At 36.6% G+C, this 21,346-nt stretch overlaps 1 protein-coding gene across 20 annotated transcripts in view; it reads left to right on the top strand.

Annotated features, from left to right (window-relative positions):
• TCF12 (transcription factor 12) overlaps positions 1-20,982 on the top strand; it is a 351,415-nt gene extending 330,433 nt beyond the window's left edge. For 11 of the 20 annotated variants that reach the window (XM_023616749.2, XM_070236006.1, XM_023616756.2 and 8 more), the window contains 5 exons: positions 2,838-2,952; positions 3,865-4,027; positions 8,290-8,522; positions 15,548-15,701; positions 18,634-20,982. In XM_023616749.2, the coding sequence (XP_023472517.1) occupies positions 2,838-2,952; positions 3,865-4,027; positions 8,290-8,522; positions 15,548-15,690 (654 nt within the window). In that variant the 3' untranslated portion in view covers positions 15,691-15,701; positions 18,634-20,982. Of the gene's footprint in view, positions 1-2,837; positions 2,953-3,864; positions 4,028-8,289; positions 8,523-11,923; positions 12,306-15,547; positions 15,702-18,633 lie in introns of those variants that run through there. The other 9 variants (XM_070236010.1, XM_070236001.1, XM_023616783.2 and 6 more) reach the window with 4 other exon arrangements.
• Positions 20,983-21,346: the final 364 nt, after the last annotated feature.

Here is a 21,346-nt window from a genome sequence, read left to right as displayed (position 1 = left end):
ATTAGATTTAACATTTTTCCATTGTGGGTGCTAAAGCCATTGGCCAAATTAAATGAAAACAGGTCCCTTGTTGGCTGCTCCCACAAAAGTAAGGCCATAACAGATTGTGAAGATTCAGAAGGCAGGATAATGTCATTTAATGGGATGGGCCTTTTATTCTGAAATGGAGCTCTTAATAATCTAAATTTAGAGCATAGCAAGCCTAGGGGTTTGCCTTCCCCTGCTACTCCCCCAAAAGCAGCAGCCTGTCAGCTGTATGCTAACGAGATGAACAATTAAACAGGGTCCTATCTGGCTGGCCCCACAGGCTCTGAGCTCAGACAAAGAACTGTTTATACACCTGTTGTGTCTGTGGACAGAGCCATTCGAATGATTAGCTGCAGATTAAAGAGAAGATATGGGAGCCAGCGTGAGCAAGGGTTAAAGAGAACTATAAGAATTGTGAAAGTCAAATTCTCCAGAAAATATGAGGGCCATTTGCAAGGGGAATCAAGTTACAAAGAAGTTGTTCCTGCTAACTTCATTAACATGAAAAACTCTAGGCTTCAAGCTTTTTGCTAGTCTGAGGCCATTTTTAAAAGGTTTAATTTTTTTCTTTTGGAAGACAATGTAGGTTGGGGTGAGAAAGTACTTAGTTTGTAGTATTCCATAGAGACAAAAATATTTGCTGGCATTTATATCCCAAAACAAGTTGAGCAGCCTTTCTGAGTTTCCTTAAGGGTAAAGCAAAATCCTTAAGATTTATTGTTTAGATAATGATCCTTTGTCTGCCAAGCCTTTCATTAGAAAGGAAGTGATAGAACTTTTTTATTAGTTGAGATTCAGAAAATCAAAGATTTTATTAATGAAACAAAAAGAAGTAAGAATTCAGAAGATGCATAATCACTTATCATTTCAGTGAGTGAAAATTCAGTTTGTTCTTGTTCAATGGTATTGTCTTATGGAGCTATAAAATGAGTTTCACATATATGATATATAGTGAGTATACATAATGTTTAAAAGTTTAAATTTTAAAAGGCTATTTCCTTTTAAATTACTTGATACAATAGCTCAAAATACTAGGTAAGAGCAGAATTAGCATATATTACCAATGGTAAGTTTTAAGTCTACGTTATTATAAATACAAATACAGAAATCTTAGCTTTTACTTTATCCTGCAATGATTTCTTCAGCCAGTCAAGATTGTTCTAGTGATGTTTTATTTTAGAATAGGCCTAGGCTCCTAAGTCCCAAGAATTTGCAGCTATATGTTGTATTTATGCTATATCTATTTTTATAAAATGGGATTTTCGAACTCACCTTCTCTTGATGTCATTGAATAGTTCATAGCTAGCAAGAAAGCACCCTCTGTGTTAAAAACAAACATGACCAGGATGCCCTGGAGACAGGATATCATGAAACATTTTAAAAATAGTTTTCTCTCTCGAATATAATTTTCACAGTCTACTTCTTTGCTGATTGTTAGGTTTAGCTCTTTGGATGCCCTGTCGCGTTTTTGGGGTGAGGGAATCTAAAGGCTTAGGGAAGATTTCAGTGGTGAAAAGGGGATGGAAGTTTGCTGTAGTTTCTGTGGTCCCTTCCAAGCTTTAAGATTCTGTGATTCTAATACATGAAAAGGTTGTATGGCTTAGAAAAAGTATAGTCATTGCTTCATCATCCAAGGGAGTTAGTGATATAACTAATCCTCAGTGATGGCTAATCCTCAAATAATTTTTAAAAGTAGCTATGGAATACATTAAATGGGGTTTTTTAAACTACACTGGATAGAAGACAGACATTTCTTAAAAAGTGTGGTGGAGGACCTAAAACGTTCTAATCAAGTCCACCACCAAATGGCCTGCATTGTTTAAAACTTTGGTTTCTCTTGTTTAGCTCACAGAAAACCAAAGGATAAACTTGCATAGGGGTATTTATACCTCTTACGGTAAAATCTGTACAAAGTCATGAAGGATAAAAGCTATATTAATTACTCAAGAGGGACTCAAATCATGGCAGTTTACTGGGATTGAAGGATTTATTGAAAAACAGTGGTTCTCATTTATAACTCCAGGCAATAAACCTGTTTAATTAAAGCCTTAATCTTCTAGTTGACATGTCTGCTATTGTTCCAATAAAAAGCTTCATTTGTAACCAGTTTTTCTAAAAATACTGCAATAGCTAAAACATTTGGTGGTGTTTGCATGCCTTACTTTCCCATTTCAGATTAATTGTGACTTGTGTAAATTTGATTAAAGCTGAGAATAAACATATATATGGCATTTTTGTTGCCTGGCAATGCAAAACTTTTGTTTCAGGTTATTTTAATTTTCTGTTGCTTTTGCTGCTCTTTTAAAATTTTTGAGAGGAGGCAGTGAAAGGGAGAAAAAACAAGACGCTGTATATATGTATGTGAGGAAAGGGTATGCCAAAGTGTAGATAAATACGATTATTACTTGGAATGTAGCAATGTTTTATTAAATGCAAATTCATGCATACTTTAATATATTTAGGGTAGTATATGGAATAGGTTTTCAAATTGATTGATGTAGGATTATTAATAGATCCTATAATGTGTAGTGCCTTATGGCTTATAGAGTACTTTATTAGCTCATTTGCTTCTTACAACAAACCTCTGTGGGATATAAAATTTAAAAGTTCGAATTTTTTAAAATATTTTGATTCAGAAGCAGTAATACTATCAAGTCTTTTGAAATCCAAACAGCAGAAAAGTGGCATCCAAAAAAAGTTGCTAAGTTCAGATGAGTGACGTTGTTTTCTCTGTTAAACCCAGTAAAAGAATTTAAACAATTATTGCCCCTGAGCTATCTTAACTTTTTTTTTTTTTTTTTTTACTTTAGGTTGGAACTCATCGAGAAGACTCTGTCAGTCTCAATGGCAATCATTCAGTCCTGTCTAGTACAGTCACTACGTCAAGCACAGACTTGAACCATAAAACACAAGAAAATTATAGAGGTAACTATATTGTTGACTTTCAGCAGTAATGCAGAGATATCATTTGGAACGCTATCACCTTTTTTATAGGCAGATTGACACCTGTGAATCAAAAGTCATCTTAGGTGGGAGAATTCCAAGCAGTAGTGCTACTGCCTGGTTATAGAGTTTAGATATTTAGGGTTCCAATTGGCCCATTTGGCTGGGCCAATTATAGATACTTATTGATAGATGGAACCATGTGCAAACTGTTGTTCAGCATTTGTTGATCATCTTTTTATCTGCTCCTGCTTCTGTCATGTCTTTCTTCCTTAATCAGTTCCCCTCATGACTCAGTCTTCATGGTCCTTAGAGGCAATGAGAAAGATTTCTGAGTATATTGAGAGCTCTGAATGATAGTAGCTGTTATTTGGAAGATTATAATTTAATTAGACAATTCTGATAAAAAGCAAACTGCAATCTATATTATAATAGAACTTATCAATAATTATAAATATATAGCTAATATTAAGACCACCAAAGTAAAGTTTTCCCAGTTGTATTTAACCATGACACCTATTTTGTTGTGTTAATCCAGGAAAATGTTAAAGCTTATTTCCTTTACCCTGACAATATCTTAGAAATCAGTTTCTAAAATGCATCAAGTTTCTCATACCTTGTTCAGTTGTTAAATACTGCCTTAAAGTGAGCATTAGACTGACCGTTCAAGGTCAGACTTGATGCTTTTAAATACAGATGCTTTAAAAGTCATTCTGTAAAGTTTGTGGACATGTTCTTTCCAGCTCTAACTAATATATGTCCCTACATCTTCAGATTTCCATTATAGCCCTGTAACAACTAGGGTGTTCACCATCTAGAAAGCTTTTTCTGTCTTAGTTCTAATTCATAAATGAGTCTGGACATTTATTTTATGTTTCTTTGCCTCTTTGTTAGGTGGCTTGCAAGGTCAGTCTGGAACTGTTGTTCCAGCAGAAATCAAGACTGAAAATAAAGAGAAAGATGAAAACCTTCATGAACCTCCTTCATCAGATGACATGAAATCAGATGATGAATCCTCCCAAAAAGATATCAAGGTTTCATCTAGAGGCAGAACAAGGTATTTGTTAGCATCCAGGTATTAAATTTCACTCATTTACCATGGGTGAAAATACCTGGAAAATTGAGGGGTGTCATGCGTTTATTAAGTGTCAGCTATGTTCTTACTATGTCAGGACTTTTATGTATATTACCTCATTTAATCCTCACAGCATCCCTAAAAGGGAGGCATATGAAGCTGACTCCAAAATTATATTTTCCGTTATACAACACTGTTTTAGGATCTACATATAAAAAAGAATTACATCTTTCCCCTCAATGAGTCTGTAAGACAATTAGAGGGCAAAATAACTAAAATAAGTTAAATTGTGCAATAGAGACATTTAGATACATTCCATTAGTAAATATTTGAATATATTATTTTAAGGCTAAGTATATGGTAAGACTCTATTATATGATTTAAACTAGGGCCAAATCAAGCCCACTGCCTATTTTTGTAAAGTTTTTTTGGAACACTGCCATGCCCCATTCATTTACATATTTTCTGTGGCTGCTTCTGCAATGCAGTGGCGGATTTGAGTAGTTGCAACAGAGACTGGATGGCCTACAAAGCTGAAAATATTTACTGTCTACTTTATGGAAGAAGTTTGCCAACTCCTGGTTTAAATAATAATTTGAGAGGAATATGGAAAAAGTAGTACTCTAGGTGGACTGATGTTGTTTGGAAAGAAGATTTTTCTAGAAACTGAACTTGACCTTTCCTTGATCTGTGGGTATTGATACATAGTACATTAGTTTCAAATGATTTCCAGATTCTTCCCTCAGATTTTTCTGCTAGTTCTACATTAAAATTTGATGATTTGGTGTATTTGTGGTACATTCTATTTCTTGGAGTTCATATCCATTTATCAATGATATGGATATATCACGTACAGATATTTATGTTTAAAACATTATTCCTTGTATTAAATTATGGTGCAAAGGAGATTACAGTGAGTATGATAGATATAACTAAAAGAACCAGCATGATCCTGTCATTCACATACTTAAAAAGGTGTCCTTTTGCCTTTGACATTCTAACTATTTTCAACACTTAAAACATTTTTCTTGGGGGCTGGGCTGTTGGTGTAGTGGTTAAGTTTGCATGCTCTGTCTGCTTTGGTGGCCTGGGGTTTGCAGGTTCAGATCCTGGTTGTGGATCTGCACACCACTCATCAAGCCATGCTGTGGTGGCATCCCACATACAAAATAGAGGAAAATTAGCACAGATGTTAGCTCAGAGACACTCTTCCTCAAGCAAAAAGAAGAAGATTGGCAACAAATGTTAGCTAAGGGCCAATCTTTCTTCCTCATTAAAAAAAAAAAAATCTCTTGGGGAAAAAATTCAATCTTAGGATCCTAATGCTATCGTTTTTGAATATGCATTGTACTCAGTTGTGCAGAAACATGAAGAAGTAAAAATTGGGTCAGGGAATCCAGAGACCATTCCTTTGAGACATCTTAATTCTTTCATAGTTTTCTTATTGAAATAGAATTTTAAGGGACATGATTTGCATATTTCCTCCTCGTTCATCTTCTCAACTTATAGGTCAGAGGTTGGCAGACATTCTGGGTAAAGGGCTGGATAGTAAATAGGTTTTGTGGGTCATATGGTCTCTTTTGCAACTACTGAACTCTGCCATTGTAGCATGAAAGCAGCTATAGACAATACACAAATGAATGCATGTGGCTCTTCCAGTAAAATTTTATTTACAAAAACAGGTAACCAGCTCATGGGCCATAATTTGCCGAACCTTGTTACAGGTCATCAAAAATCGAGAAGGCAGTATATAGTCATGCACTGCATAACAGCGTTTTCGTCAACAACAGTCTACATGTACAACCGTGGTCCTATAAGATTAGTACCGTATAGCCTAGGTGTGTAGTAGGCTGTACCATCTAGGTTTGTGTAAGTACACTCTATGATGTTTGCACAACCACAGAATCATCTAATGACGCATTTCTCAGATTGCATCCCTGTGATTAAGTGACACGTGACTGTAATAGATTAATAACAACATACTTAGTAATTAATAATAGCTAATAGGTTAATAACATGGCCTTTGGACAAAGTAAGGCTACCCTGGGTTTGAATTATGGCTCCATCACATCCTTGCCAAGTGACCTTGGGCAAAGCTCTCTGAGCTTTGGTTCCTTCTTTTCTAAAAAGGAACTTCCTGTTATAGTATTCTTGCAGGAATAAATTAAAAATGATGCATATAAAGCCCTTTGCACACCATCTCTTATGCAGTAAACACTCAAGAAAGGTGTACTATATAGTTACTGTTATGATGATGGTAGTTTTAGGAATGTGATGTAGGTTTGCTTCCATGGATCACTAGCCTGAGTTCTTGTCATTACTCAACCACTAATTAGCTGTGTGATCCCAGAGAGGTCACTGATTTCTCTGGATCCTGCTGCACAGATTTCTGAAACATTTTAGAAATGCAGGTGACTAGGACGCAACCCAGGCTCACTAAATCAGCATCTCTGGTAGTGGGACCTTTGAAAGCTGTATTTTTTTAAGTACTCCTGAAGATTCTGATGAGTGGCCACATTTGGAAACCTTTGGGGTAGATGATCTGGAAAGATTTCTTTGAAGTCAAAGAGCTAGTGATTCTCTATTATCAAAACAATACTTTTATATGATTCTTGAAAATTAGCTAGTAAGAATCTATGATGTATTTATCCTTAAGTATTCAAGGTATTAGAGAAGAAGTGAAAACATCTATTCTTTGTGTGCATTATTTCAAAGTTCTGAGAGGCTCTTCGCAGTAATTTATTTTTTAAATATAAATAGAATTTTCTAAAAGTTATTCCAAAACATCTCCCTCAAATGCTTTTTTCTGATTGCTTAGTCCATTTTCATCACAGAAATTTGGAAAATACAGAAAAGCACACACAAAAATCACAAGACACTCCACTACCCACAGTTAACCACTGTTTACTTTTCAAAGTATATCTCTTTTTCCATAAATAAAGTTTAAATTGGAATTAAACTGGATATAAGTTTTACAATTTCAACTTTTTTCGTTAACAATGTATTTTTAACATTTTCATCTATTTCTGAGTTTTCTGCAACATGTTTTTTTCTTTGTTGTTTTTGTTTTTAGACAGCTTTATCGAGGTTTAATTCACATGTAATAAAATACATGTGCATGTACAGCTTTTGTCCTTTGACAAATGTATAGGGTCATTTAACCACCACCACATTAATAATGTAGAATATTTCTACCACCCCAAAAAGTTTCCTCATGCCCCTTTGTAATCAGTACCTTTCCCCCATCCACTGGCAACTGTGGCTTTCCTTTCCAATTACCACAGTTTTGTCTTTTTAGAAGTTCATGTAGATAGAATCTTACAGTATGTAGTCTTTTGTGTCTTGGGTCTTTTGCTTAGCATAATCTGCAGCTTGATTTTTATAAGCTACATGGTAGACCTTTGTCTGAGTATACTGTGATTTTTTTTTAACCTGTCTCCTGTTATTGGATCCAATTTGTTGCTAATGTAAATAATTCTGTGATAACTTTCTTTACATAAATTTCTATGTACATATCTAATTCTTAGGATGAATTTCTAAGTTGGAATTGCTGATCAAGAGGTAATGAACATGTTAAGGCTTTGGATTCATTTTGCCAATTTGTCCTTCAAAAGAAATTTGTTCCAGTTCATCCATGTTTTAAAATCATCACCACTGATGACGCTATTTCTCTCTGGAACAAATCATTTTCTAAGATGCTTCTCTCATTATATGTCTTAAGCTTTTCTTCTTCCTTCTCACCAGGTGACTGCCAGAATATATTTAGGAGCACAAGTTAAGCAAATTATAATACTTCAGAGTACTAAGGCAGTGCTTCTCAATGTATGGATCTTATTAAAGTGCTGCTCCCAATTCAGTAGGTTTGCAGTAGAACCTGAGATTCTGTGTTTTTAACAAGCATGAGAGAAATGCCATGGATCACATTTTGAACAGCAAGGTGCTAGAATATTATGTAGTCATTCAGATTATGTTTATGCAGAGTTTCACTAGCACGGGGCAGTCTTTATGCTGTAATGTGCAATGAAAAATGCATTTATGTGTACGTCATATGATTTCAACTATGTAACTATATGTGTGTATTGAAGAAAGACTGGAAGGAACTACATGATATGTTGAGTGTAGCTATTACTACTGGTTGGTAAAATTTATAGGTAACTTTCATTTCCATCTTTATAATTTTGTGCAATAAGTATAGCTTACTTTATAGGGAATCTAATAGACGTTGTTGTTACTTTGTTTTCCAGCAGTACTAATGAAGATGAGGACTTGAACCCAGAACAGAAGATAGAAAGAGAGAAGGAACGGCGGATGGCTAACAATGCCAGAGAACGCTTGCGTGTGCGGGATATTAATGAGGCATTCAAAGAGCTTGGTCGAATGTGTCAGCTTCACTTAAAGAGTGAAAAACCCCAAACAAAACTCCTCATTCTTCATCAGGCCGTGGCAGTCATCCTTAGTCTAGAACAGCAAGTCAGAGGTAAGTAGGTTTAGCAGACATACTTAACTGTTCTGCCTCAGGTGGGCAGACATTGGTTGCCACTCGCTCTTCTGCTTGGGCAAGTTGTAAGTTCTCCTGGTTCTGCTGCTGCTGCATCCTCTGAATCGGGTTTTCTCTGTAGTTCTCTCACCTGTGTCTCACTATGTTGGTCACTATCTGTGGTCTCAGTGCTTCCCACAACCCAGTAGAAGGTAATCCTGTGAAACAATGTGGAGAACAGCCAGCCTCCGCCTGCTGCTCAGCATTTGTGCCACTTTGTTATTGTTGACTCTGCTCTTCCACACTGTTGAATTTACCTGCCTAGACCTGTTCTGCTCCCCGCTACTTGCTGTCTTCCCTACTCCTCTGTACTCAATTTCTTGCCTGCTTTACCCTGGGGCATGTACTAGGCCCTGCTAGTTAATAGGATGCCTGGTCATGGCCTCCCTTGCTTTGCCTCATATGAATGTCTTTATACCCATGTCAGTAAGGTGTCAGGGCTTCTTTGTTGGTCTCTGATCAGGAGTACCATGACCTGTTAGGCTAACATGCATTGGCATGCCTGTTTGTCCCTAAGGGCAAAAGTGTGGTTTATCTAGGCTCATCCACTGCTCACTCAGACAACTACCCCAACTGTTTTATTTTTCAAGAAGTTTGATAGAATCTTAAAGAAGCTTTGAAACTTCATTTGTGAACAAGAGTTTATTGCACAACTCTGTCCCAACCAAGTATGTGCTAGATCTGGTTTATCAGTTAATAAAAGCTTCCTCCCCTTAAGAGGTTCTGCCATTAAGCTTGCTTTTTTGCATATATCTGTGTGTTTTCTTATCCCAAGTTATGAATGCCTCATCCTAAAGCCTTTTTGCAGAGAATTTACAGATGTGGCCTTGGGTTCCAGACCCTGCTTCTAGCCTCTCTTCATTGAGAACAACTCTTTCGTATTTATTGAATATTTATATAAGATTTTATTTGAAGAAAGTTGGAAAAGAAAAAAGAATAGGAGTAGAGAGATGCTTGACAACTACAAGCATGGATCCTCAGCATTGATTGTAGAAAGAATACTCTTTCTAAGGAAACCAGAGTTAGAAAAACATACCATAGTAATTAATTCATCCATCCACTTCTCTCCAATATATTTAGTGAATAGAGTGATAGATTATTTTGTGCATAACCAACATACTACAAAAACCAGATAGTTGCTCCTGTTGTCTTAAGGCCCTTGAAATATCTGTAAAGTGTAAATGTTAATGAACCTGATCTTTAAGTAGTTATAGACTCCCTTGAGATGTTCATAAACATAGTCTGATTGTTGCCTGCTCATCTGTGGCAGGAGCAGTTGTTGCTTGAGCCTTCAGTATCTCCTGTCACTTTACCAAAGGCTTTTCCTCAGTTGTTCCTGACACCCTTTGTCTCACTCTGAAGGCAGCAAGGCACCTGTGTTCAGTGGTCCAGGTACATTCATCCTCCTCCTCTGCAGCCCGGATATTTTCTACTCTGACTCTACCCAGCCATTTATGTCAAAACTATTGCCTCTCTCTGGAGAGTCTTATTGTCTGGACAACAGTAGTGACAGAACTTACCCCTTGTATAGCACCTTCCCTCCCATGGTTTATTAGGGCTAGAATAGAGAATCATTTGTGTTTTTAAACAGATCTTTTTTAAGATCAGAGGCACCTACTCTCAGATCTAAGCCATCAAAATGAGAAATACCTCTGTGTTTGAAAAAAATTATAAACTCCACCATGCCTGGCTGGATCTTATGCATTCATTTGTAAGATTTGACTTTGTAGTGGTTCCATGCAAGCACCTAAAATAGAAAAGCTGAGTCTGAGAGAGAATCTACCATCCAGGCTCAACCAGCTGCCTACTAACTTTCTGGTCACTGTTATGGGTACTGACTTCTTCACACAATTCTGGGAAGCTCTATATAAGGAGCTATTGACTGATTAGAGTTTGAACAAAGCTTAACTACACTGAACTGTAATTTCATTAGGGACTCCTTTAATATTCATAAACGCCTACCTTCCTCCCATCCTCCCACCTTCAAAGCCCAGAGCCTTTATTTTACGGCTTAATATAAAAGCCTTGGGGTCCATGTAAGACCACTTCTTGAAAGGCGTTTTGATGGCTTTCTGTCAAATAGGGTTTAGAACACTTTATGCAGCCCACAGTGCCTGTACCTTGTCCATGGCAGCACTTTCAGAGTTTGGTATAGCCACTGTCCTTACCTGAACTTTATCTCTAGCAGTTTTGAGTTATTTTGGTAACCTGTTCACTTTTGAGAGCTTCTTTATCGCTGCAGGGGTCCTACCCATCAGTCGCTGGGCCCGCCAGTTTCTATGGAGACATACATTTTGTTTATATGACCTACTTTGGGCATCTTCTGGACTCTCTGGGCTCCCCTTCTGGTTTGGAGTGGTGTTCCAAGACTGTCTCTGGCTATCCACAGCCTGTCATCCCTAAATAAGCGGTAATAGCAGAAGGCAGCCAGACCTGGGTCTAGCAGTGCATCCTGGAGAAGAGAGGGAAGAGTGGCTTCCCTTCCAAGCCTAGATTTTGTCACAGCATTTTTTGTGCCTTGGTGCCCCACATATCAAATTCCATCTGATCCCTGCCATTGCCAGTTTAAGCCTTTCCATTATCATGTCTATAATTTTTTTACTACTACAGTCTACTAATTTTCAGATTTCACATATTACCTTCAAGTTTGTACTCTCAGCTTTACCAAAGATTAAATTAGTGGTCAAACACTTCCTGCTCAAATTCTTTCACAGGTCAGCTCCATCAGCTCTCTTCTCTTTCAGTGACAATCTAGGGACAATAGAAGTATGAGGATTTTAGTTTTCTGATCTTAGTGAGTTTGAAGATGAATGAGCCAGGACAGTGATTCCCAAATCTGGCTGGTCCCAGAATTACCTGAGGCTTTTCCTTCTCCCAAATTTCCAGACCCTACCCCCAGGAGATTTTAATTTAGTTGCTGTGAGATGGTCACACATGGTAGTCTTAGCGTATTCGTTGATAATACTCCTCTCCTTACTAAATCCCCACTGAAATGAATAAAATTGTTATTAACTCACAGGGACAGATGGGAGAGAAGACAATAGCAGATGAGAGAACAAAAAATGTTTGTAAGATGAAAAGTAAACAGAGTAGTGGTAACTGACTTAGAAAAAATTAAGTGGCACAGGGAGGAATACCAACAAGCAGCAGAACATTTTGCCCCACAGAGCCCCTCGGCCCTGAAAGGCTCTGCTCTTTGGTAGTACTAATTATTGGAGAAGGCAGAAGTCAGGCATGAGCTGAAAACAGGAAGATTGATTGAAGGTTTGCTATGGAGTTTGGATCCCTGAATCTCCTCTCTACTTTATATTGCTTTTGCCCTCTTTTCCCTTCCACTGTAGAAGACAGAAGGATTATTTTCTGCAAAAAATGAAATCAGAAAGCCTGCAAATCTGGAACATCAAGAAGAGCAGAGAATGGGTGAGGCCTGAAGTTGAACAGTGGAACCCTCAGCCCTGTGTCCTGCTTTGCTTCCCTGATGCAGGCAGCAAAGTATGTTAACCCTATCCTCAAGGAAATTGGAGAATTCTTTTCTAGAGAAACTAAATACTCGAGAGAAAAGACCTCCAGATTTAGGAATTCCTGAGTAATAATGTCCCATTTTTTTATTACCATAGAGTAAAACCCACCAGTTGATGTCTTACTTTTAAATGTAAGAGGATGACCAAAGATAAAAGAAAAGCCTCCATGAAAGAGAGATATTGAGATCAAACCAAACAAAAATAATTCAGAAGAAAACAGAAACATGCAAAAAGCAGAAGAAAACTTTTTTTAAAAACTAAGATTAATATTGTCTAATGAGAGAAAATTTGTGCATGAAAAAGAAACATTCAGAAAATACGATAGCAGAAAAAATTTAATAGAGAAGTTAACTGATAAAGCTGAGAAAAATCTCCTAGAAAGTAGAACACAAAGAGCTGGAAAATAGGAGAGAAGAACTAATAAAATTAGAGAGGATTAATCTAGAAGTCCAGCATTTGACCAATAGGATTTGTAGAATAAGAACAGAAGGGAGAAAGGGAGATTATCATAACCATAATACAGGAAATTTACCAGTACTGAAGAATTTGTGTCTCAAGATGGGTAGGATCTAATCTTGTCCTAAGAATAATGATTTTAAAAATGACCCCAAGCTAAAGTACATCATCTTGGAATTTTAGAGCATCAGGGTTAAAAAGAGTATCCTGAAGCTTCTAGAGCCAAAATTTAAATAGCTCATAGACAAAGGAACAAAAAGCAAAATATCATCAGAGTTAAGTACGAGCAGTACTAGACTCCAGGAGATAGTGGGGCTAGTGCCTTCAAAATTCTGAGGAAAAATCATTTTCAACCTAGAATAATATATCTAGCCAAACCATTAATCAAAAGGTAAAGTAGAATAAAGGTATTTCAGATATGCAAAAACTTTAAATTAATTTTACCTCCTTTATACACTTTCTCAGAAAGCATCTGGAACATATACTTTGGCCAAATAAGGACATAATCAACAAAGACAAAGGCATGGGATCCAGGAAACAGGATCTAACACAAGAGAGCAGCAAAAGGAAATCCCATGACTAGGGCTAGAAAGCAACCAGGCCACATTGAAAATAGAAAACTATTAGCTATAAAAGAAAAGTTTCCAGGGAAAGAAAATAGAATTAGTAGATGATATGGTGATGTGTTTGAGATTTTAGGAAGAAATATTGGTAGGCATTTGTTAGATGTATTGGATCATTTGGGAGGAAAAATTAGCATTACTAGCAAATGAAAAGCAAGGCAACTATCAACTAGAGGAAAAACAGTCATATGAGCAAGGAAACAATCAATGTAAAATTCTTGACTTGCAAGCATGTCCATATAGTTATACTATTTGTTATTAAAAGAAGTGACTATTGGCTTAGCCAAAAATTGTGCTATAAACATGTTGAGAAGGTGGTGTTATAAGAGTCCCATGTCTTCAGCTATATACCAGAAGTTAATAGTATTCACCTAATGGAAATGTGGGGAAGACAATCACTTCTCATGCCCTGCAGGTAATGTCTGACTTCTACTTACCTCTACATCAGCCCTTTCTGGCTTCTTAACAAGTTTGCCATGGGCTGCTCACACAGACCAGGAGGTATGAAACAACAGCTCTACCCTTTGCCTTTTTTGGATCAAAGCTCACTTCACATTTCCTAGAGCTTACTGTAGTATTCGTTTGATTCTTCCAGGCCTGAGTGTTCTTTGTTTTACTGTCTGTAGGAATCTGCAAGATCTTGCCTAACTTGAGCTCCTTTCCAGCTGTCTGATCATGCCTCCTAGATCCTGGTGGGATGCAGTCATAGTTAGCTAAGAGGACTGTTCCATTATAAGAGAAATGTGAGCCTGTTTCAACTGGAAAACTTTCAAATCTCACTTTCTTCTCCTTAGATTTTATGTATTAATTTATGCTCTCTTTTCATTCTCTCTGGTCATTATATGAGACTTTTGCTTACACAGTAAAGGGACATAACACCTAATGCAAGATAAACTTCTCCTATTAATCAGAGGTACACAATTACTTGTTAAAAAAGCAGCTCCTATTATTTTTACATAGTGATGTGCATGCCGATTTCTACTACTAGTTATACAGATAAATTAAGAGTGTACCCTTCTTCCTTCATTGAGCCTCCTCATAGTTATATAGTCTTCATGTCTTTTCCTAAACATAGGGGCTTAGAAAGTAAGAACTCTAAATGAAATCTTATCATTATGCATGAGTGGTAATTCAATAGAGTCAGCTGAGTTACCATAATAAAGTCTTTTGTCTACTTTTTTTAAATTCAGAAGTGAACTATAAATGTGTCTTGAAATATGCACATTCAAGTACATTTTTACTTTGCTTAAAAGAGGAAATACATAAAAAAGAAAGAAGAACTCTGCCATGTTGCATTCAGCGGGGCCCTCATTTCAAGAAAATCGAACAAAAAAATCACAACTTCTACAAAATATAGTTTTCGTTACAGACTAATTTTAAGTGATCCCTTTATATTATATTCATTAGGACATTTTTAATCAGTTTATAAAAATATATGTGACATCTTTTAACTTATACTGTATGTTATAATCAGAAACAAAAGACTACACCAGGAGCTCTCATGGCTTGGATATCTTGTGCTTAAAACTCATTTGAAGAAAATATAAAGAACAGTTTTTCCTAAGTGGATTTTGATCCAGTGGGTCTTCAATCCAGTGGATTTTCTTTCCCTTTATTTCATATGGTAATACTCCGTACTTTTACCTCTTTTGAAAATACCTGTGTTGAAAGTTCCATCTTGGTCATCTTTGCTATCATATATACAAAGCAGTAGAGACGGTTTTTGTCACCCTCATAATCACACCTCCAGCGGTAGAAAGGACAATTCAGTCATTTGGTTCTACATATACATCAAAGTAGAAAAGCAGGATATGCATCAGCTCCTCTGTCTCTTGAGGAGTTGGCACATTTCCTAAAGAGGAATGGCTGAGGGTGTTTTTTATTTTATCTTTTCTGAACTGATAAAATTCTAGATAAAGCACAGCTGTCTCTCTCCATGTACATAGAGAATGCAGCATCTGTGTCAGTTCAATATACCATATCGTAGCAGGACACAGAGGAGACTTAGTAGACTAATAACAGCACTTGCCAAAGTGTTTGAGTGAACAGTTAAAGAACTGCTTTTAGACGTTGATGTAAATCACGTCAAACCATAGAAGACCTAAATCATAAACAGAAAAAGAAGAAAACACAAAGTGGTCAGTAAGGAGCAGAAGTCTAGAGGCTCATTTCATTGCTGAGGTTTTATGTGAGTGTATCATTGTTGCCTCTCTCTGATGTTATTCAATATGAAAATGAAATTACATAGAGATTGGTAATTCCCACAGAAAGAAAAAAATGACAGGAGTTTATTTAGTTTAAGACCTGAGAGTCCCTGATTCATAATTTATACCTATAATGATAAAATTATTTTCGCCTGTTTCAGAGAGGAACCTTAACCCCAAAGCAGCCTGCCTTAAGAGAAGGGAAGAAGAAAAAGTTTCTGCCGTATCGGCAGAGCCACCAACCACACTGCCAGGAACCCATCCTGGGCTTAGTGAAACTACCAACCCTATGGGTCATATGTAAACATCAGCCAGGTAAGTATGGGTATGAAAAGAAAATACAAGGAAATCACCTGATTCATCTTAAACTGAGTTGGAACTTTTGAACAGAATTCTCTGGTGGCACTGATCTTGGTAAAGGTCACATGTAATTTGGAATCCAACAGTTAGCCTTTTTGTTGTATAATTATACTTAGAGAGCCAATGTCATTTTCTACCAAATGACTCTCTTCAAAGTGTGTTAGTATCCTGTGATTTACAAAGAATTTTGGGTTCTCCTGTTTGGGTCATCATGTATACTCTCACATGAATAGCACTCTCATCCAAGAAGAAAATAGTGCAGTGACTCATCCATCAAAAAATACTTTTGCTGCCACTCATAATCCTCATTCCTCTAGTCAGAAATACTTTGTCATCAACCAGCTTTCTGTTAACCATCTTTCTCTTCTTTGTCATGAAATCTTTATACACAAAAGAGTTATTGCTTGCTTCCATTTGAATCAGTAATGCGGGTTTATAATATGCATCTTCCTTCCCCTGTAAGTGTATCAGTTAGACCTTCTGGAATCTGGTAATGAATGTAAAGATGTTATATATGATAGAGCCAGAATGCCCTTCTCCCTGGAATTTTACTTGTTGAAAGACTGTTCTTTTTATCTTCTACTTCATAGACTAAACATAATCCACTTCCTTGTGAATTTTTTTTTTTAGCAAAATGACAAAAGTAATATGAGGTTGTTGCCCAGGTAGTTAGATCATCTGTTTCTTAACTATATACGTTCACATTATCTATAATCTAAGTTGTAAAGTTATTATTTAGGTGGCATAAATTAACACAGACTGTAATTAAATAATTTTGGGCAGTAACAAAATATAGCTAGCAGCATGGTTTAGGAAGAGAACTGGTAATTTCATTTTTATAATCTGCCTTCAGCAGTGTGTAGTTCTTTGAGCAGTTTCATCAGCAGATTAAAAGCAGCAAGTAAAGGTGAATGGATGGGAGATGTGGAGCAGGAAAAAAGTATCAAGTGCAAATTTCATTTGGTCAGCTTTGTGGCTGTCTCATTTTGAGCCAAAAGTCTGCAATTCAATAGATTATTTTGTAAACTGCAAACATTAGTCAATAACTCACCTTTTCCTGAAGAATTTGGTTTCTGCTACCTCTCTATCCTTCTTAGGATCAAACTAGACCAAAACTGAAGATTTCATCTGGGGACAAAAGGAGGAAGGGTTGATGTAATTATGTGAGCGTCAGTTGTAATTGTAACATTAGCACACTGCGGAAAACTCTAAACCACCTCTCCCACAGAAAACACCCAGCAGCCTAACAGATTATTGATGTCAAAGAAACTTTGGGCAGGAGCTAGTTAATTACAGAGCCTCTAAAACCCAAGCCACTGTTTCATATTCTGTGGAAAATATAGAATATCATGGAAAAATAAATATTTTTGTTCAAAGATAAACTTTGAAGTTTTAAAGTAAAAACATACCACTGTTTCTCAATGCAAAAGTGACTTTCTAAATTGGCAGATCATTTCAAAGAAGGTGATGAGAGGTAACCTCTTACGCTCAGGTCTCAGGTAACTGCTGGGCTGTGGAAGGAGCATTTTACATTCAGCTGTCATGTTTATCTCAGAGCCTGTGTCTTATTTTTCTTCTCTCTCTAGTTTGTTGTACCCTTTTCCTCTTATTCTCTTCCCAGTCTCTCCTCTGGTTCTTTCTCCTTCAGCTCTCTCTCTCTCTACCTCCTATCTCTCTTCTCTCCTCTTAAACTTCCTGTTCTTTTACTGCTTCTGTATCTCATACTGCTTTCATATCTCTACCCTTATCTCTATAGTGAGAAAATTCCCCCACTTGGGTTAAAATTAAACTTTGAGCATTCTCGCCTATCAAAAAGAGATCAAGAATCCTTTAAAAAAAAAAAAAGGCTACAAGGTTGTAAGCAATGTTGTAAATGCATTTTGTTTCATAAAATTTCATAGGCTGTTTATCATCTTAAAATATGTCCTAAAAGTTGCTAATTCCATAAAGGTAGTGATCTGGTTTCACCTGAAACCTTCAGTTCTTTGTAGAACTGGATAGTAGGTGAAAACCAGCAGGAGACTGGGCAGCAGGAGAAATTACCTGCTAGAATTAAAATAGCTGGTAAATGAGCACAGAATGACTAACTATAAAAGCACAAGAATTTACCACGATGTAATGTGAGGCCAAGTAACTCTGAATATGGATTATCCATCCCTAAGAGCATTACTCTACTATAAAGCAATACTGTGGTTATAGTTTAGTAAGGAAGTGAAAGGTATGAGTCTTCCTAAAACTATTTCCATCAAAAATGGTTAAATAGAAAATTTCAGAGTTATTACTATATATATGATGTTGAGAATATAAATATGTATAAAATTTGTACTAATAGAGTAAAATTTTCTTAATAAATTCATTGAAAAATCATTTATTGAAGATCTATTATGGACCAGGAACTAGGACCAATATGAAAATGAATACAAAATGGTCCCTGCCTTCAGAAACTGTCAGTTTAGAGAAGATGGATGTAAACTATTAAGCAGTGTGGTGGACTGGACGTAGCAGTAAATGTGTCCTTTAACATTGTCTCTCCACTGAGAAATGGATGAATAGAACCCCAGAGCTCAGGTATTGCCAACTTGAATGTTGCCAAAATTAAGGTTTGCATAATTGACACAGCTCTTATATAATCTTATATCTCCTGATTCTATAATCACATGATCTCCTTTAAAAATCTTACTACATACATCAAGAAAACCATTTCAGTTACTCCTTAAAAGAAAAAAGCTCATTAATAAGTTATTTAGCAGACTGCTAGTTTCGTGTGAGCGTGGGTATAAATGAGGAATGCCAGCTTGTTCTGTTTGGGGGTGGGGAGGGCAAGTGTTTCTTTTAACAATGATGTCCTAATTGGTTCTCTTCTCTCCCTTGACTCTCTCTGCCACAGTTCCAGAGTTATCAGTAGGCTAGATAGAAGGTGACCTCTCCTCATAAGGACTTGGACAACTCAGATTATCTGAAGACACAGACCCGATAGGAGGGAGAAGAAAAAACAAAACACTTGAAGCAAGAAACTCAAATGTAATCCTATGATCAAAGCAGCTGGTCAACACTTCCATCAGAAGTGAAGATAGGAAGCTCGTCAGATAGAACATCAGCCCGTGAGATGTTTGCAACATATCACTGTGTTGCAAGCAGTGTGTCGCTTCTGCACAATCAGAGACTGTCTCGATCTCTCCACTCACCGTGGAAGTTGCCTTGTGCCTAAACTGAATTGACAAATGCATTGTAACTACAAATTTTATTTATTGTTATGGAACTGTAAGGTCTACATATAAAGGGAAAAAGTTAATGTGGAAAGCTGATCTACACTCAGCTGATGCCAGCTTTCGTTAAAGCTGTTCACGTGCAGAGAACAAAGCAGTGACAACCATTGGCCCTTAGCATTCCCAGCATACCTATTAGTGTCTTAAAAAGGAAGGGAAAAGTCTTTTGTTGCCCTGTCCTGTCCTTTTGCCATATGAATAGTGTTTTCCATGAAATAGGAAAATATTACTTGGTATAGCATTTCTCTCACTCTCATTTTTTCATTCATTTTTATTTTTCTCTCTGTGGGTGTTATATTGGGTCTCTGAATCTGAATAGTTTATGGTCACAGTCCAGAATCCTCCATGTAGCCGTATGTGCTTTGCATATTTACCTTACAAAGATAAGCAGAGACCATCTGTGACCATAGCCTAGTTAAGATTTTGAAAGGGGAAATTTTGTCCCCTAGATTTTCCCCAAAATAAACATTGCTTTATTTCTAATAATAACCAAGACTTTTCAAGCTTCTAGGTTTCATAGTAAAGCTTGTAATAGCCAGAAATGTAAATTACAAGGGAAGAATCTACTTTTTAGAAATTGCTTTGTTTTCCAAGCAGTAAGTACTACATATAGTGCTTATAAAGTGTTAGCTATAAGTAAGCACAAGATGGATTTAAAATACAAAGATTTTCAGGCTGTGATTATGGTGAACATAACAAAATCCAGTAGTCACCAAGGCAGGTAGTGTGAAAAATGAACACACCACTCTGAGGCTAATTACGTAATGGAATACAAGAGCAATGGTCACCCGTGTTTCCTTGTCCTAGCCTTTATTTCTCTGTCATTTGGATGGCTGGTCAGTGGGGAGGAATTCAGTGGGTGATTAGATCAACTGCAAACCATCTGCCCCTGTCCCAAGAAGATGAGCCAGATTAGCATTAAACCAGTACTTGTCAGTCCATCTGAATACTGTGCATTAAGGCACCCTTCTGTCTCTAATCCTTAAGAGTTGTTTTTTAAGACGTAATAATCGCTTTGAACTTCCATGAAATCTGTCTTCCACCACAACAACCCTGGGAGAGAAGAACATGCTAAACAAGGTTGTCTTGGCTTAATAATTCCTTATAGCCAATATCAACAATGGCAATCAGCACACAGAAGAAAGGACCCAAATCACTATGTAACTTAAGATTTCTGTTAATTTGAAAGAACAAAAACAAGACAGAACTTCAGATCCTCCAATCAGGATGATTCCTAACAAATCAGTCTTTTGTGAACTTAGTGGAGTTTTTGGTTACTTTAATTTGCATATACTCTCCAATTACATCAGACTCTCTCTGTGGCCTTGTTCTTCATTTCAGTGTTAATCAGCTAAACAGAAGTTGTTGCTTATGATGTGTGAGTGAACATATGCCACTGCCTGGCCTTTTTTCTTCAGAGCTTGTTGTCTTTTTCGCTATATTAGACTTTGCAGTATGCCCAGAAGCTTTCCTTCATAAAATAGAAAGAAAAAAACATTTGGCTTATTTTTCACTGTAGCTAGTCTTTTATACAATAATCTTGTAAGAAAATTTCTTGAATTCTAAATATTACTCTTTCTAGATTTTTGAAATCGAAAAGTTTTCAGTAAAAAGTTTCTTACTTTATTTTATTATATTAGGTAGTAAAAATGTAGGGTTATTTACCATAACCTGTTCATTAATATCAGAAATTTACAATAGCATTTTAAGACCATAGTAGGATTCTAGCATACCGTGTAGTACCTATGGAGTATTGTAAGAGCTAATTGTCCGAGATGAATTGCTTCTCATCTTGTTCTCCAGTTTCCATTGTTGGTTTATTGCAGATTTGTATCCTGTGTCAAATTCAAGGTATTATTGATAAACCTTTTCAACCAGCAGCAAGAAGTTCAAAATTTTTGTCACTGTAACAGAGAACACAATATGTATATAACATTTATGTAGCAATAAATGTGCCATCTTTTTTTTAACATAGTAAACTAGTGAGTTTTTTACATTCCTCTCTCAAAGAATAATGCATTTTGTTTTCCTTCCTGCATCTCATTCCTCCAAGAAATGCCCACACTGCTTTTCTTTTTTCCCTCCAGCTTTACTGAGATATAAGTGACATATAACATTAAGTTGTACGATGTAATGATTTGATACATGTATATATTGCAAAATGATTACCACAGTAAGGTTAGTTAACATATCCATCACCTCACATAGTTGCTTTTTTGTGTGTGTGGTGAGAATTTTTAAGGCCTATGCTGCTTTTCACTATCTGCATTGTCAACAATTTCCCATTATCTGGGAAACTCGTCAGGACAGAACCAGGCTTGGAGAACCAAGTTG

Source organism: Equus caballus, chromosome 1 (genome assembly GCF_041296265.1).
Source record: "Equus caballus isolate H_3958 breed thoroughbred chromosome 1, TB-T2T, whole genome shotgun sequence".
NCBI lineage: Eukaryota > Metazoa > Chordata > Mammalia > Perissodactyla > Equidae > Equus > Equus caballus.
Note: the sequence above shows the minus strand (reverse complement) of the source record. Positions and strands in the feature narration are given on the sequence as shown.